Source organism: Cydia strobilella, chromosome 27 (genome assembly GCF_947568885.1).
Source record: "Cydia strobilella chromosome 27, ilCydStro3.1, whole genome shotgun sequence".
Classification (NCBI taxonomy): domain Eukaryota; kingdom Metazoa; phylum Arthropoda; class Insecta; order Lepidoptera; family Tortricidae; genus Cydia; species Cydia strobilella.
The window spans coordinates 3,614,754-3,633,857 of record NC_086067.1 but is presented as its reverse complement, the minus strand read 5'-3'; the positions used below and the strand labels follow the sequence as shown (position 1 = coordinate 3,633,857).

The 19,104-nt window shown below is 37.7% G+C and overlaps 1 protein-coding gene across 1 annotated transcript in view; it reads right to left on the bottom strand.

Annotated features, from left to right (window-relative positions):
- LOC134753513 (scavenger receptor class B member 1-like) overlaps positions 1-18,332 on the bottom strand; it is an 80,430-nt gene extending 62,098 nt beyond the window's left edge. The window contains exons 1-3 of the mRNA XM_063689410.1: positions 18,203-18,332; positions 3,940-4,015; positions 3,158-3,237 (exon numbers count right to left, since the gene is read on the bottom strand). Of these exons, the coding sequence (XP_063545480.1) occupies positions 3,158-3,237; positions 3,940-4,004 (145 nt within the window). The 5' untranslated portion in view covers positions 4,005-4,015; positions 18,203-18,332. The remainder of the gene's footprint in view (positions 1-3,157; positions 3,238-3,939; positions 4,016-18,202) is intronic.
- Between the last annotated feature and the right edge of the window lie 772 nt (positions 18,333-19,104).

Below are 19,104 nucleotides of genomic sequence, written 5' to 3'. Positions count from 1 at the left end.
TGGCTAAATATTTTCTATACAAACATAGTATTTTTGTCAAAATATTGAAAAAATATATTATTTTCTGGCGGAAAAAAAATAGGACGTCGATTTGAGGCGAATTAAAAATCCAAGTCGCATACGATTTGATATCGGTGACATTTGTATACTTACTTACCCCTTTCTTGAGTAATGAAAATATAATATTTTTCGTAATTGTTTTTGTATAATATATAGTACAATTTAACTAACTTCGCGGTTTCTCTCACGTATTTTTAGCCACTCGCGCGCGCGTCGTGACCGCTACTCACTCAGGCACTCAGTGTCAGTCCTTGAAAATGGAGACCTAGGCTCTCCGAAACATGTCGCGTGAGTGACTAAAAATACGTGAGTGAAACCGCGAAGTTAAGTAAATATGCCTCACGATAGTTTAAATTCGAATATAGTACAATTGACTAAAATATACTATGATAATATTATAGTACGGGTGGCAACCCTACTTTCGATATCCATACAGTAGTACTCCATGGAAATCGAAAGTGTAGCTTTGCAACTGTTTTATCTATGACAACTATTTGACAACGGTTTGGTTGTGCCAATTTTATGACGTAGCACGCATTGACGTCTCTTAACAGTCTTAACCAAACACATCGCTACACAATTAAAAAAATAACGAAGAAAACTAGCCAACAACTTTACTCCTTTTCAATAAGATTGGATTTAGAATGACTTTCATTTCTCAAACAGCAAAGTTGTCTTGGTAGTTAAATGTTCTTTTTAGTATGCAATTCACGTTTGAAAGGCTTATGCTAGGTCGTTCATTGTGCACTATAAAAGACTTGGTGTTATATAAATAATTCATTTGAACGATCATCTGATTATGATGGTGGATGAGTGATCAAAAGTAGGTCGCTGAGGTCATTTAAAAGATAATTAGCGTTTAAAAAAATTCAACCCTGTTTTCACCCCCATATACCTACACAAACTAGTTCCATTATATACTTAAATCTTGACAGATAACGCATAATCTAAACCTATATTACCCCGATTATCCCGATAGCACAGAATAACTAATAGTACTACCGTACAGAAAATTCACTCCTTCACAAAAGCCAGATTTAGGTATAAAATTATACCTACACTCGCCGCCTGCAAGCAAAATTGAAACTTATAACCGCGCACGAACCGTGAATCTTCTTTGCGCGCCGCAGTTTTATGACCGAGCTGCGAGTGTCGGCACGGGGTTGTCACTTGACAAGTTTTTGTACCTATACCTACTGATTTATTATTCTTAAGATAAATATGTAGGAATTACAAACGTTGATTCTGTAAACATAAAATTTTTAGCCGGAAATAGTATGTCTGATTCTCACGGAAGTAGGTATGCCACAGAATGTATGTATGTAAACACTTTATTGTACATAAGACAGATTACAAACACAATAAAAGAACAAAAATATATACAATGTACAAAGGCGGACTTATACCTATAAGGGATCCCTAAAAGTACTTATTCCTTTGAAAATATGTCGGTCAATATAGACAGGAATTAAAAAAAAAAGTTTTTTCTGCTTCCTTGTTCTTCCGTTTATTCAGACATCCGTAAACAGAACATTATCTTTTATACAGATTAGATCGCGATTTAGGTTTCGAAGCCATTGCGTATTTACAATTTTGCGCGAGCGCCACGTGACACGACTATCGTGCGAGCCGAGCGGCAGCCCACTGCCATACACCGTCCCGGGCGGTGCGCCGGCCAAATATACCTAAACTGCGCAGTGACACCCCCCTGCCGATAGACCCGATTTTAAATGTGATTTAATATGTGTTCTAAACGCGAAAGTTTTAAATGTTATATTCTAAACCTATATCATCTATATTGACCGGGGTATGGACCGTGATTACGTGATTATGCATCTTGTTCACGGTCTATATCCCGGTCAATATAAGTCTAGTGAAACCAACCGTGAATCATTCACTCTTATCATAACCTATACCGTTGAAATGGGGTTGGCCGGTCGAAATAATTAGCAGATGGCGCCAGCACAACTTGCCCTGTCAATCCCTAGAATTGTGTCAAATTTTTGTGTTTTTAATGCCCTGGATGACAGCCCTTTAAAGTTAAGGTAAGCTATGATGTCGCCATCTCTGCAAACCTTTGACAGTTGCCAACCCCATTATGAACCGTTGTAAAACAAATGAGCTGACCATTGACCATTTACCATGACCATTTAGAATGGATTCTTTGAAAACAAATATATGGCGCGTTGCGCGAAACGTGCGACGGAAGATATAGCCGTCGCGCGGGTTTTTACCCCAATCTTTTAAGCCACATTTTTACTAGCACAATCGAACAAGAACAAGAACAAAACTCTCTAGAACAGTCTTCAGTTCTGGTACGGTCAGCAGCAGAAGTTGCTAAGCGGGCGAAGTGTTCAAAATTACCTTGACACGCTCATATTCTCTTAACACTTGGACCTGAGTCCTTGGTCCGAAAGAGAGGTATGGGCAATGTGAATTTGTGTGGTAGGGCACAGCACAGAGCGGATGTCATTCCAGCGGGCTTAGCACGGTAGCGTTTTTATCGCCTGTCACCATGCCTGTCACGTTTTAACAAGTATGTAAGTGCGAAAGTGACAGGCATAGTGACAGGTGATAAAAATGCAACCATGCTGACACCGCAGATCTAGAGCAGAGCCCAACTGGGGAAGTACCTCCATCTTACAGAAAACCGCAGCCAAATAACACTAGACCCTACTCATAGTGTTGTGTTCCTGCCGGTGAGTAAGGTTGCCAGAGCTCAACAGTGCGAAGTGTTAGGGTCGGCAACGTGCATGCAACTCCTCTGGAGTTGCAGGCGTACATAGGCTACGGAGACTGCTTGACAACAGGCGGGCCGTGTGCTTAATTGTTTGCTACCGACGTAGTATTAAAAAAACCGGCCAAGTGCGAGTCGGACTCGCGCACCGAGGGTTCCGTACTTTTTAGTATTTGTTGTTATAGCGGCAACAGAAATACATCATCTGTGAAAATTTCAACTGTCTAGCTATCACGGTTCATGACATACAGCCTGGTGACAGACAGACAGACGGACAGCGAAGTCTTAGTAATAGGGTCCCGTTTTTACCTTTTGGGTACGGAACCCTAAAAAAGATAGTGGAATAGAATATAAACTTACTGCAGCAGTACGCTCTCCGCTTCTCTGGCTCGCACTGTGCTGAACAGTCACTTTTGCCAGCTTCGGAGTTCTGGAGGAGACTGTTGAAAAAACACAACATTTAGAAAATAGCGGTCAAGTGCGAGTCGGACTCGCGCACAAAGGGTTCCGTACCATTACCCAAAAAATGGCAAAAAAATCACGATTGTTGTATGGGAGCCCCACTTAAATCTTTATTTTATTCTGTTTTTAGTATTTGGTGTTATAGAGGCAACAGAAATACATCATCTGTGAAATTTTCAACTGTCTAGCTATCACCGGTTCATGAGATACAGTCTGGTGACAGATGGACAGACGGACGGACAGCGAAGTCTTAGTAATTCCCGTTTTTACCCTTTGGGTACGGAACCCTAAAAAAACTAAAACTGACTTTAATACGAGGCGTAGACTAGCAAGAAATAGATTTTTGCTCACTGTTCGCGCTTCTGACACAGGACGGACACGCTATACGTCAAAAATCACTTTTTTTTTTTTATTATTCATTGGAAACAATGTAAGTTTACAGTTTAAAACCAATTCACTTACATGCTAGGAGTACAGATATGAGTAGGAACATGGAAACTTGCGTTTCTATGTCACACGTCTGTGCACGCGGCATGCGTCATTGTGTGAGTAAGTTACGTCGGCAAAAGGTCGTCAATCTGCTGTCGCGGGGCGAGGTAATTCGAATCGGGGCGGGGCGGTGCGTGGCCGTTCTGTATGATAATACTATTACTTATATGCTTCTGAGGTCAAATTGTTACCTATTGAGCGAGTCCCGAGGGTCCGAATCGGAGTCGTCCGCACACCGAGTCGACGACTCGGACATCTTTGGTTTTGCTGTGAACAAAATTAAGTTTTGCAATTCGTTAGAGCTCTTTCCCACTGACGTCCAGTTTTATGCCGGTACGGTTTTCTTACGTACGTTACTATATTAGCACTTATACTACTAAAACGGGATCCTGCAGAAAACCGTACCCGCAAAAAAAAATTGACATTCTAATTCTTATTCTAGTCTATATTATTTTGAATCTGACATATTTATTATCTCTTTATTTATCTTTCTTCTTAAGTTAGGCTTTTTACAATATGAGTATAAAAGTAAAATATAAAAACACTTACAAAATATTACAAAAAATATATACACATTATAAAAACCCTAACCTAGGGTGCCGCCGCCAGCGGGGCAGGGCCCAAGCTGCCGGTAGTCAGGGCCGCAGAGAGAGGAACCGGCGGACTATCCGCGCCGTGTCCAAGATCACCGCCTTCTGCATCTGACCCTTGATCCAACCACACTAGCGAGAGTCTCTCAAGATGTTGGTCGAGACTCTTCGCTATTATTATTATATTCATTATTTAAATTTATTGGATTGTGATTTCATTGTTGAAAGTTTTGTTTTTATTTTTAATGTATTTAGGTACTAACACATAGCTATAATGATGGTACTAACAATATTGTATGGAATTTTGAACGAAGATATTTTATTTTATTTATTTATTTAAAAAAACTGGACGTCAGTGGGAAAGAGCTCTAACTTATACAAACTTTATGACATTTTTACTTTGCATCATTTTAGTTCATGAATTTCCACTTGCTACGATCCTGAGATACCTCTTTCGTTTCCTTCACTTTCATAACATTCCTCATACACGCTCGCCGGTTAAGGTTGCTCTTGACCTGGCCTTTCTTCAGAATTTTCCCGATCTGATCAGAGAAAGTCCGACGAGGTCTACCCCTTCCAACTTCCGCTTCTCCCGCTTCGTTATGGAACTCATTTAGAAAATTAAATTAATATTTATGGGACCATCTTGACACACATTAGTATTAGTCCTAAGCAAAACAGAGTTCCTATGGGCACTGTTAGACGATAGTACCTATACATTATGAGAATTCTTTATTTACATACGGTAGTCTTTTTTATGGTATCCGTCGATCAGGTTTGTTTTGAGGATCAAATGTTTGTTTGGGACCCATTGTCTTAAAGCAATACAAAAATCACAGTCACAAATGATAGTCAAAATCTGGCACCCACACTTTACTGATCAAACGCACTAACAAAATGGCAACACATGTGACGTCACTGTGTCACTTTGCTTAGAAGCCGTTCCGATGTATGGAAAACAAGGAAATTGCGATTTTGTCGGTGAAATTTTGCGTTTATGTATATTGTTGCTGTACAACATATTTTTAAATAAAATGTAAGGTATCGCGAATGGTACCGTTATTTTTTTCCTATTTAAAAGTAAAAAAAATAAAAATTGTTATACAAGGGTGCAAAGTTGTATTTTACCCGCGAGTGTTTCAACACACGAGAAGTAAAATACATTTGCACCCGTGTGTAACACAAAACTTTTCACCTCACTATAGCGAGGAAAGTGCAACATGCAAAAAACAGCTCATAAAATATTTGTACATTATAATCATCATCAATATAGTATAACATTATGTAAATTTTTTGTTGACAACGTACGTTTTGTTATCTGTCAAAAGCTACTTAAAAACGCTCTAAGGTCATTTTTTATCCCCACTAGTGGATACTCTGGTCAACGTGGGACCCGAACCCACATCCTTCGATTGCCGGTCCCACGTTGACCAGAGTTCGATCATCGTTGATTTTTTCATTGTGATTGACATCTATATATACAATTTATAGATTGTAATAATGTGGTAAGTCGCACAACAAAAAAAAAGGAAATAGTTATTTTTTATACAAGGGTGCAAAGTTGTATTTTACCCGCGAGTGTTTCATCACACGAGAAGTAAAATACATTTGCACCCGTGTGTAACACAAAACTTTTCCCCTCACTATAGCGAGGAAAGTGCAACATCCACAGGCGTTAGATCATCTTCATCACTGGAATCACTCATTTTTTTACGATAAGTAATATGATATTATAACAGAAAACTCGGGAAGTTGTGTATTTTTAGTTTTACGTGTCGGAGTCGGTGAGAAAAAAATTTGTTGACAATGTTGACATTTCTAACGATGCGTTTTGAATTTGCATCGACTCAACTTGTGCGTTCAGAATTACCTATACATTCAACATCATTTAAAAATACAAATGTTTCTAATGGAATTTAAGGTTTATGACTTAAAATTTGGTATTTTTTTTATTAAATTCTCAAACCATTTATTTAATTATAATTAATATCGAACGAACCATTATTATGAGCGTTTTACGTTTTGTTATCTGTCAAAAGCTACTTAAACACGCTCCATCCAAGGTCAAATTACTTTCCCCACTAGTGGATAAAATGCGTTTTTCCCCGCTTGTTTTAAAGGATAAAAGACGGCTTTCCGAGCTAGTGAGGGGAAAAATATGTTAACATTTAAGTTATTCATCCAAATAGTCTAGAAATACGATAGTATTGCATATTGCATAATGCTGCACCGGTGCACGATGCAGCCGCTTCAAGGCTGCCTCTCACCTCTCGATATTGGCCTGCGGGTCATTCGCCGCGTGACATTGCGGATTTACATAATTTTAACAACATTTTAGCGAAGATTAATTGATTGTATAAAAATAGTAGTGTGAGAAAAAATCTTAGCCTTGTGTTTAACAGTTAAATTAAAACAGATGGGTCATACTTACATTTTATAGTACCTTTTGGTTAACTCGTTCACGTTTTTTCGTGTAGCCAGCGATAAGGTATATCATACAGGTACATTGCAAGTTAATAAAGTCCGTTCTTCATCAATTCTCATCTACTCAAAGGTTAACTGGAAGAAATCCCTTAAAGGGATAAGTTCGCCTTTGTACTGCCTATTTCTGTGCCATATTTGTGTTCTATGTCTTTGTACAATAAAGAGTTTATACATACATACATAAAAAGCTTGTAAAAAGCAAATTTTTACGCTGCACCCTGGCCGCCTGCACCCTTAAAGGCGGGATAAATATTTTTTCAGTAGGCACTTTGACAGTCAAATAACAAAAACGTGATGTATATGTAGACGGGTCGATAACTTTTGTTGTTATGTCCACAGAAGGGACTTTTTTCTTAAACTTTCTTTACCTATATGACAGGAAAACCTATTAGAAATCTGCAGTCAAGCGTGAGTCGGAACAGAAGACATTTAACTCATTTAAATGGTTTTTCTTAAATGTGTTTGACCCAGATGGCGATGTACGGCGTCAGAATTATGTTTTGTAGTAGGTAACTGAATTGACAAAGTTGACATTGTTGCGATTTAGGCGAAGAACCCACGTAGCCACTGATAGAGTCAAACCAAAAAAAGTCTGCAGAGATTTTGACAGCACACGCAGTGCAGGTGTTATTTTAAACGTCAAACTTCTATGAAATTATGACGTAAAATAACACTGGCACACTGTCAAAATCTCTGGCATCTCTGCAGACTTTTCTTGGTCTAACTCTAGGTACGTGATACAAAACTTCACGCCGCACTTCCGCCGTTCCGCGCGGTGCAGCGGTGCCACACCGTTACGTGGGTTCTTCGCCTTAATCGCATTTTTGAATTTCAGAGGCAATCTTTTTCATAAACAAAAATTAACAAACATACCTAATAAAACTTTCTAAGTGTGTACAAACTCAGATAAAAACCGGCCAAGTGCGAGTCGGACTCGCGTTCCAAGGGTTCCGTAAATTACACAATTTAAACAATGTATTTTTTATGTGAAACGTGAGTGAAATGTCTTTAAAAAACCCATAGGGGTCGGATCAAAAACTAAGTAATTAAGTCCGACTCACGCTTGACTGCACATTTTTAAAAGGTTCTTCTGTAATCTATAGGTAAAGATCTATTTAGTGTATTTTTTTTAAATTTTAGACCCAGTAGTTTCGTAGATAAAGGGGGGAATGATCATTTTTTGTCTATTTTCTTGAATAACTTCTAAGCTGTTTATCCTAAAATTATCTAAAAAATATATGTGAGATCCTCACAATGAGCTCTTTCATTTGATATATAACACGATATAGTTCAAAAACTTTTTTTTTAATTTGCTCATTTACCCCCTAAAAGTGGCCCTTATGTTTAAAATTAATTTACGTTACATGTCCGTCTTTGGGTCACAACCTTACATATGTGTACCAAATTTCAACTTAATTGGTCCATTAGTTTCGGAAAAAATAGGCTGTGACAGACGGACTGACAGACAGACGCACGAGTGATCCTATAAGGGTTCCGTTTTTTCCTTTTGAGGTACGGAACCCTAAAAAAATTGGTCTTGAACGCTATCAATGGGCAATGTAAAACGGCTGGCCATATTTCCTCGCCAAATGGCGATTTATGCGCTGTGCGAAATAGTGGCCAGCCCTCTGATCACCAGAGGCCTCTATTAGGTGCGCCCCATGGCCCCAAAGTTTGTAGCTGGTTCCTAGGGCGGCATAGTTTCGGCGTTTGAGGCTTACGGCCGAGGAAGCAACAGCGCCAGCAGCATCTTTGGTGCTTCGTACAGTCGAAGGCAAAAATATCGATCCAGACAAATGGCTCAAAAATATGTGAACACGACTTTATTGTCTAAAGTGTAAGAGCGTACACAGCGTGAAACTTTGGGAATGTATATATGGGGCATTTTCTATGAAAAGGGACCTTATTGTCGATGGCGCTTACGCCGCACAGCGTCTCGCGGCATTGTATTTATATCGGAGCATCGTTTATAATGGCGTAAGCCCCATCGACAATAAGGTCCCTTTTTATAGAAAATACCACATATATTTATGCCCTTGGCTGTACATGGGCCGTTGCCAGGGTATCAACATAAGTAGCATCCTAAACTAGCGGCCGACTCATGCTCCACGGCATCAGTGTCATTCCGTTTAGCCTTTTACCGTCATCCCTAGCCAGACCGCTGGGCTCCAGGAGTCTTAGCACGGTACGCTTATCACCATGCCTGTCACGTTCTAACAAGTATGTGAGTGCGAAAGTGACGGACTTAGTGATAGGGGAAACCATGCTGCGCGGGCAGGACTAAATATTAATAGATTGACTTTACAATGTCAATACAAGGGACGTACAAGTACCTACTCTTGGCTCTAAAACTTCTTTTACAGTACATATGGTGCTACTTTTTCGCACTAGTGCGGGAATGAGCACTTTTCGTGCATATGTCGAAAGTTTAAAGGGCCATATGTACTGTAAAACGTTGTACGATACACGTGCGAAAAGGTAATTCGCAACTCGTGTCGATTTAAAACACTCCCTGCGGTCGTGTTTTAATTTATCGCCACTCGTTTCGAATTTCCTCTTTTCCGCACTTGTATCGTAAATAACTATTTCCCCTCACTAGCTCGGAAAGCCGTCTTTTATCCTTTAAAACAAGCGGGGAAAAACGCATTTTATCCACTAGTGGGGAAAGTAATTTGACCTTGGATAGAGCGTGTTTAAGTAGCTTTTTACAGATAACAAAACGTAAAACGCTCATAATAATGGTTCGTTCGATATTAATTATCATTAAATAAATGGTTTGAGAATTTAATAAAAAATACCAAATTTAGCTTTATTTAATGATTTTAAGTCATAAACCTTAAATTCCTTAAGAAACATTTGTTTTTTTAAATGATGTTGAATGTAATTCTGAACGCACAAGTTGAGTCGATGCAATTTCGTCAGAAATGTCAACATTGTCAACAAAAATTTTCTCACCGACTCCGACACGTAAATAGTTATTTGTGCAACAAGAGAGGAAAGTTGATTTTTCTTGCGAGTGTTTATTTTGAGTCTCGAGAAAGCGAAAGACTCAAAAACACGAGATGTAAAATAACTTTGCTCTCGTGTTGAACACATAATTTTTCACCTCAGTAGTGAGAACATATTAAAGGTTAAAATGTATTTCGAATTACACAGAATAAACAGAAAAAAAGTATTATAATATGTACGATACGATAAGATACGATACGATACGATACGAGACTGGACCGGACCGGACCGGACCGGACCGGACCGTACCGTACCGTACCATAAAAAAAATGTAATAAAAGTATGAAGTTCATGGCCTTCACTAAATTAAAAAGCTACATTGTTTCACTCCCTGGAGTGAGGAAAGTCGCACTTTCCTCACTCCAGGGAGTGACGAAAGTAGGCTTGTTCGAGCTGCTGAGGTGAAAAATACAATACACAGCTTCCAGAGTTTCCTGTTATAATATCGTATTATCGTAAAAAAATGAGTGATTCCAGTGATGAAGATGATCTAACGCCTGTGGATGTTGCACTTTCCTCGCTATAGTGAGGGGAAAAGTTTTGTGTTACACACGGATAGAACTTTGCACTTTTGTATAACAAATAACTATTTTCGTTTCGGGTGTTGGCGCACGGAAGTAAAATCTTTTTTCGGGGAACTGGGTCGTCGCCTGCAGGAGAGGGGTCTCGACCCCCGCTCCGGGTCGTTCCTAGCGCAGAGTTTGTTCATTGCGATTCAATGCGTGCACAAGCGTGATGGGCACCTTTGCGTCGGGAGCGTTGCGGGGTAGGTTGTTCGAACAGTTTTTATAGGTTATAGGTTAGGTTATTTTTTAGTTAAGTTTATTGCAAAATTATAGTTAGTTCCTACTGCTGTAATTTAAGCTTGTACCTACTACTGTTTTTTACTGTTTTTTTTGTATACTTACTGCGACAATAAATGACTTTTTTTTATTATTCCTTAGTTCTTAGGTTTTTTTAATGGAAATTAAATAAACTTTACATAAAAGATCTGTAGTTCTAACGATCTTTTATTTTGAAATATTTATTTACATACAAGATATATACAGTGTGGTACTACGTAAACGAAATTAATAACTAGCTTAAATCTAAAATAGGCCCTTGAGGCATTGTACCAAGGATGCTGGCGGCACGGCATTTCCTCGCTGTATCGCAATGCTGATACGTTGTGCGAGGAAGCCGCCAGCTCTTCGGTCACCAGTTACGTCAACCAGACGCTTCGCGACTTCTGCAAACAACTTGTGCGCGACCAAGAGTTTCAACTCAAAATGGAATAAAATGATACGATCTTTTATAGTTTATTATAAAAACCTTCTATCCACAAACATGATCGTAATCTTTATCGGACAAGTTCATTGCTATGATAATCCTGACCTCAATCGAACTCTGATAACGTTACAGTTTCTAGTTCTAAACTTAACACGTGATACACCCACGGAATAAATAATGTCATAAATGTATTTTATTTTCAACTGCAATATATTGATAACAGGGTTTGAGGCCGTGAGTTCAAGACTCACCCAAGGCAGTAATTTTTCCACTTTTAAATTTATTCTAAGCTTAACAGGGTTTGGTCACAGAATAAGTGGATATGATAAGATAGAGCGGTACTGTCATAGTAGATTTTGTAACCACAGTAAATTCACTGCCATTTATCGACACACTTTAAAACTAAAAACCCATGTTCTTTCACTGATATGCGTTAAAATTGTTAAATACCAAACGAAACCGTCAACGCCATCTATACGACAGTAGGCCAAAGCTAGTAGCGCCCTCTGATCGAGAATCAAATTTTCTTGATTTTCGAGGCACGTTTTTTCCTTAGACTGTATCCATCTATTACGGAGTTATATCTATCTTTGGTAATAGTACTACCGTACAGATAGGAAACTTCCTAGCTTCCTACAAACCCGAAGTTTGACAGCGATTCAGGGTCCAATCATGCTGTCCCTTTCTAATGTCACTATTTCTTTCGGCTATTTAGGGTTGTCAAAATTTAAGATCCTCGGTAGAGAGTATAATTTCGTTCCATTTGGAGAAATCGCGAAGCGTCTGGTTGACGTAACTGATGACCGAAGAGCTGGCGGCTTCCTCGCACAACGTATCAGCATTGCGATACAGCGAGGAAATTCCCCCAGCATCCTGGTACAATGCCTCAAGGGCCTATTTTAGATTTAAGCTAGTTATTAATTTCGTTTACGTAGTACCACTGTAGGTATATATCTTGTACGTAAATAAAGTTTTAAAAAGTCATTATCTTATCTGTGGTCGTGCACGCAAAGGGACGTCAAGTCCGACCTGTCAAAACCCACAAGAGGGGAAAGCGGAGAAGAGAAGAAATAAAAAAAGGTATTTGCTCGGAGCAATGCTGGGCCGAACGGAGCCGAGTGTGCCCGAATGGAGGAGTGTCTCCCCACTGGTTTGGTAATCACTGCAAGACTGATGACGTCAATTATAAATGGTGTATCAATTGCTTGGCCTGAATACAGGCTGACCCATATTAGAACTGACACAATTGGTGTGATTGTTTTGCACTATATCAATCTATGATTTGACCTAAGTCAAGTATGAAATTGGCCGGAAGAAAGCGAAGAAACATTAAGAGGAAAGAGGACGGCCGCATCGCCATACAATTATGTCAAACAAAGGGACCCCACCATATCTATATGCCCCTACGTTAGACTTTTTTCGATTTATTGATTATTTTTTGAAACTCGGCATTAAAATTTACGTAACATCAAAGATAATTAAGTACTTAGGCATAGAGTGCTACTCAGTCACTCATGGCATAGAGTAACTTATACTAGAGCGGCACTGTCATAGTAAATTTTGTAACCACAGAAAATTCACTGCCATCTATCGACACACTTTAAAACTAAAAAAAAAAAAATATATAGCCACAACCGAATACAGAACCTCCTCCTTCTATGAAATTGAAGTCGGTTAAATATCAAGATTTATAAAAATATGTAAATATTTAAATATGGATAAATGATTTGTTTTATTTGCATTAATTATTTTTATGATTTTGACCCATGTTCTTTCACTGATATGCGTTAAAATTGTTAAATAAGAAACGATACCGTCAACGCCATCTATACGACAGTAGGCCAAAGCTAGTAGCGCCTTCTGAACGAGAATCACATTTGCTTGATTTTCGAGGCACGTTTTTTTCTTAGACTGTATCCATCTATTACGGAGTTATATCTATCTTTGCTCATGGTGAGAGACAGACGGACAGTGGAGTCTTAGTAATAGGGTCCTGTTTTTACCCTTTGGGTACGGAACCCTAAAAATTACGCAAGTAGTCAGGTAGCCTACACTTGAATTTTCACGGCTACCACGATTTGGCATTTGACGTTTACGTTAGCGACTGCGTGAACTCGATCGCATTTCGTCTCTATCGCACCAATTCATCAGTGCGAGCGGGATGGACAGCAATCGAGTTCACCCAGTCGCTAACGTAATAGTAGATTGTGTCACAAGGGAGCAAAATGACATATTTACGGCGAGGGCGTACATTGAATCCTGAACGAAGCGAAGGATTCTATAATTGAATCCTGAGCGTAGCGAGGGATTCTTAAATAGAATCTGGAGCGTAGTGAGGGATTCAAGTACCAACGCCCAAGGTGGAAATAATTTTGCTACCATGTGACACATACTGTTTTTCACATCACCTTATGAGGAAATTATTACGTTCCAAAATATTAATTACCTAAAAAAATAGTATGCAAAAAAGAAACAAAATCGTGTCCTAGAACAAAAAATTGCCACTTAGATCCCTCCTAGCAGGGAAGAAAAGTGCCACTTTTATCCATCTTAGCGGGGAAGTATAAGTCCTTTTTCGAATTGGTGAAGTGAAAAATTAAATTAACGTTAATAAATTTTACGTTAATTCAGGTATTTCATAACAAACCATCCTTCAAACGAGTTAGCAAATTTGAAATTGCCACATTTTGTTGGTCGATTTGTTAGATTGATTTAGAATTAGAAGCCTTCAACTTTTTATGCCACACATATTAACTTCACTTTTACCTAACTAACTAACAATGTAATAAACAACCGCGCTATCAATGTCGCAATTCATTGAATAGGGTTTGGTACCCAAAAATTGGCCTTTAGTCATAACTTCGCCTTAACTAACAGTAAATTATAAATTCACTATAACATAGGCGTATAATTCAACATTTAGGATTTAATAGTACATTGTGGTACAAGTGTGCTACGTTGTCCATTACACACGAGTGTGCGCGCGAGCTGTAAGCGAGAGAGTGATATAATCAAGCTTTTCAATCTCGTACCTCACTTAGGCAACTCAGCAAGCTTCGTTGCCTAAGCACGGTACTCGTCTGAAAAACTCTCTATTATATCAAGATTGTATAAAATTAAAAATATATTTATTTTATTTTCTTCTTCTTAACCCAACCATTACCGTCGACGAGTAGAAATAGTACATTACGATACAAGTGCGAAAAATTGGAAATCCGCAACGAGTGGTGATAAATTAAAACACGACCGAAGGGACACACACATGTATCGCATAGCGTTTTACAGTACATATATCTTTGAATTTTCGACATAGTTGCGTAATGAGCTTATTATCGCACTAGTGCGGTAAAGTAGCACCATATGTACTGTAAAAGACCCACGACCCTGCCGCTGGCAGGCAGGCCGGGCCCCGGCAGGCGGTCGGCGAGGCGCCGGCGCCCTCCAGATCTTGTCGTAAAATCTACTCGGCAAATTTAAGAAGGCTCACTTCTTAATTATCATTCATTACCTAACAAGTGCTATAATATAATGAAAAAGCACGCGTGTTTAATAATATATCTAGGATTATGAGCCTAAAAGCGGTTCAATAACTTTCACACGTTACGAGCAACAGCAAGTGTATTGAATAATAAGGTTTAGTATAATTTTCATAATAAAAAAACTGGCCAAGTGCGAGTCGGACTCACCGACCGAGGGTTCCGTGCAAAATTAACTTTTTATTTACAAATTTATAGTTTTTAGATTTTTTCTTCTACTTGTAATGTAAGACGATATTACTTGCCAAATTTAATAGTTCTAGGTCAACGGGAAGTACCCTATGAATTTCTTGCGGTATAAACCGCCGTATCTTGTTTTTGCGTTAACTTAGAAGCAAAGATAGATATAACTCCGTAATAGATGGATACAGTCTAAGGAAAAAACGTGCCTCGAAAATCACGAAAATTTGATTCTCGATCAGATGGCGCCACTAGTTTTGGCCTACACTCGTATAGAGGGCGTTTGTTATTTATAATTTTAACGCATACCAGTGAAAGAACATGGGTCAAAATCATATAAAAATAATTAATGCAAATAAAAAAATCATTTATCCATATTTAAATACATTTTATCGTATTTTTATAAATATTTACTTTTAGTTTTAAAGTGTGTCGACAGATGGCAGTGAATTTACTGGGGTTACAAAATTTACTATGACAGTACCGCTCTAGTATAAGTTACTCTATGCTTAGAAGTTTCATTTTTTCTTCGCTTCAAGAGACTGTAGACCTAAGTACATGGTTTTAATTTCAACTCGAAACCTTCACGCGTTCCCGAGATAAAGGGTCTTGATAGACAGACAAACGGACGGACAACAGAGTGATCCTATATGGGTTCCGATTTTCCTTTTGAGGTACGGAACCCTAAAAATTATTTGGCAAAGTTGGGGACAGGTGGCGAAATTGTTTACCAAAAACATTATAAGATCAGGATTTAAAAAAATGTTTTTTCCCCTGGACAACCGTAACTGTGGCAACAAGTGACATTAAAAAGTTGGTGCAACCATTTACAAAATGCCAACAAGAAAACAGTTGTTCTTAATTGGCTATGAAAAATCTAGTTTCTAGACTAAGGCTGAGAAAGATCCTTCGCCTACTTTTTACTAAGTACTTAAAGATGTTCTGAGTGCATTTAATTATGGCGTACAATCATAGAGTAAAGTTCAAGACAAACGGGAACAAACTGAAATAGATATCCTATATAAGTGAAGGCCGGATTAGAACCGGCGTCTTTAGCAATCCGGGCTAACGCATTGAACCCCTAGGCCACCCCGCCATATTTCAGTTTATAATTTATATATATACTTGATCAAGCAAATCTTGTCAGTAGAAAAAGGCGGCAAATTTAAAAAATGTTGGCGCGAAGGGATATCGTCCCATAGAAAATTTGAATTTCGCGCCTTTTCTGTTTCAGCTCTCTAGGTCCAACGTTGTGAGTCAGTCAGTCAGGACTTTTACGTTTATATATATATAGATTTTTGGTGTGTGTTTTTAAGTAGTCACACTACTATGTAAACTGAATTAGATATATGTACTATAGTATGAATTTTCTCAAATGATTTTTGCGCCTAAGACCCTAATCTGTTAAACAAAAGTCATTGTTTCTTTTATGCGAGCGGTCGGCTCCTGATTTAAGCGCGTGGCAAAGCAACAAAGCTGCTCATAAAATTAATCTATCTTTTTTGGCGGGCCTATTAATTTGGCGCACAATGGGGTAACTTTGCACCCCTAACTAAACTATAGGAAGGAGCCAAAATATCCCAAATAATGGGTATCTTGTGCTCCTTATTCATAACTTCGTTTTAAATATAAAACAACATTTCATAAAGTTGATTTACCGATAAAATATGTTACATAAGATGTTCGTCTTAATATTCAATTCATCTGAATATTTAATAATGAACTGTTTAAAAAATATTCAATATTGAAGCAAAGTATTTAAATTTACTATGACAGTACCCATCTATCCTATATATGCGGCATTTTCTATGAAAAGAGACCTTATTGTCGATGGCGCTTACGCCGCACAGCGTCGCGCGGCATTGTATTTATATCGGAGCATCGTTTATAATGGCGTAAGCGCCATCGACAATAAGGTCCCTTTTTATAGAAAATACCACTATTCTCTTTGGTATGACTCATAGGTGCTTAGAAATATCTGAATGCCACGATTGTTGAGTCAAGTATTACATACTTATCTGCGTTTGCGCGTTTATAATTTATTCTTTATATTTTAATACTTAAATCAAATGACGGAAGCTAAACTACATTCAGCTATGTCTAGTAACTTAACTTGTTTGCCATTAATTTTAAAACTACTTTTCTGACCCTGAATACGACTATATAAGTACTAAAACAAAAACATTACGGTACAAGTGCGAAAAGTAGAATATTCCTACTCGCACGTGTATCATACGTTTTGTTTTTAATTTTCGACATAGGCAGGTAAAGTGCTAATTACGGCACTAGTGCGGTAAAGTAACCATATGTACTGTAAAAATAATTAAACACTTGCAACAATTTAGTTAACAGCAAAATACCAGCGAGAGCGAGAAATATTCGGAAAAGAGAACATACTTAGATCAGTCTTAATGCAGACATTTTGTTGGTAATTTTAATAAAAAAAACTTTGACGTAGGTATATGTATAGTATATAGTATAAGTCGAAAGATGCTCGACATATTTCACTCCGTGCCGAGGAGCTTCATCGGGGGATTGATGTCGAGCAAGTTTTCGACTTAAAATGTTAAAATACGTGAGTTTTTGGTCAATATTCGGATAAGATATTATTTAGGTATAACACAGCGTGTATCGGAGTTTTGTAAAAAAAAATGTTTTGTTTCTCGTGACTATTGTCATGAGCTCTTCACGAAAATATTGAGTGACGACATAATGTCAAGTGACAATCAAAACTCAGTAATATTAAGGCGCGTGTCATTTTTAAGTAATAAAAAACACTAGATGATCCGGGAGGAACAATTCAGGACAATTTATTTTCATTAATACCGGTTAAACTGTTTGGCACATAACGATTCTAAATATTAATAAACAAAAAATAGAATAATGCTGCTACAAGGCTGCTACGGTATTTTTGAAATTTATTTTTTATATTTAATTTTTGAAATTCATTCTTTAATAACTGTTATTTCAAAGTTATGGTAAAATGCTTCGAGCAACACCGGCTTCCGAAGGTATATGTGTATGTACAGGGATAAGTTCGCATTTGTACATTGTATACTTTCTGTTTAATGTTTACAACATACATAATATGTATTAGTGTAAAAAAAATTTTTTATTGAGATTTATGGGTGTTTATATTGGACTTTATAATAACAATAAGAAGGATTTTTTGCAGTGCTGTGTACATTTGTAAATTATACAAAAATGCAAACGAAAAGCGCCAGCAGTTAATAATAATGTAAGGAAATCCCTGACCCGCTATTTTAACTTAAGCTGTAAATTATTTTAATGCAATTAAAATAATTACATAAATACTAAAACCAATTAAAAAAATAACATACCTCACACTCACAATAACCATAAACATAAAAAAAAACTAAACTGACCTCTTTTCACGAAAAAAAACACAGCACTCAGAACGTCATATTTAGAACGCGTCCTAACGTTATTTTTTTAAATTTCGAAACACGCGCCGTTGCGAAAGACCGCGAGATCGCGACTGCGGACACTCAGCCGCAGCACCCGTGGACCGTGGCCTTAAGGATACATAGATAATCCAACATTAATGACAATTAAGCAATAAAAACAATAGTGTTGGTTTGTGGATGCGTAATAATAGTACACGATGGTTGTTAAAATTAATTAAAAAAATTACCTTTGTAATTATAGTTTTAATCGTATAGTTAAAACAATAATTAAACGAAAATATTCTGCATTTAAAAATCAGCATCTTTCGATTTCTCAGATCACTCAATCTAAGCATCATTCCTATATTAATGGGACCGGATTTGGACCCGGGAAACCACTCGTGGGAAAAACCTAAAAAAAAACATAAAGCCCTACCCAGGTAGCATTTATACTATTTTTACGTCATTGTGACGTCCGTTACGTCATTATGACCTACAAATGACGTCACTTGTACATCGCTGACGTCACTTTGCTACCTGGGTATTTCTTTTCCTTTTCCAAACAAAAAATATAATTTCCCGCTAGGGAATTTTACATCAATTTATGTTATGTATGACTAGCAGTCAGGGTAATTCGAATGAACACTGACATAAGAATGACATCTAACTTAAGTAAAGCCTGACCAGTAATATATGATCATTGTCAAGAGGGCGCTGTTCATTCTCATGTATAGGGTGATAGTTCAGTATAGTATGAAAAAATTAGTAGTAGAAGGAAATCATGTCCCTCTTTGCGCAATCTTAAAAGAGAAGCAATGGCCTCCCAACGTTACGTTTTACATGAATTAATAATTAATTTATTAATTAGGCATAGGTATGTA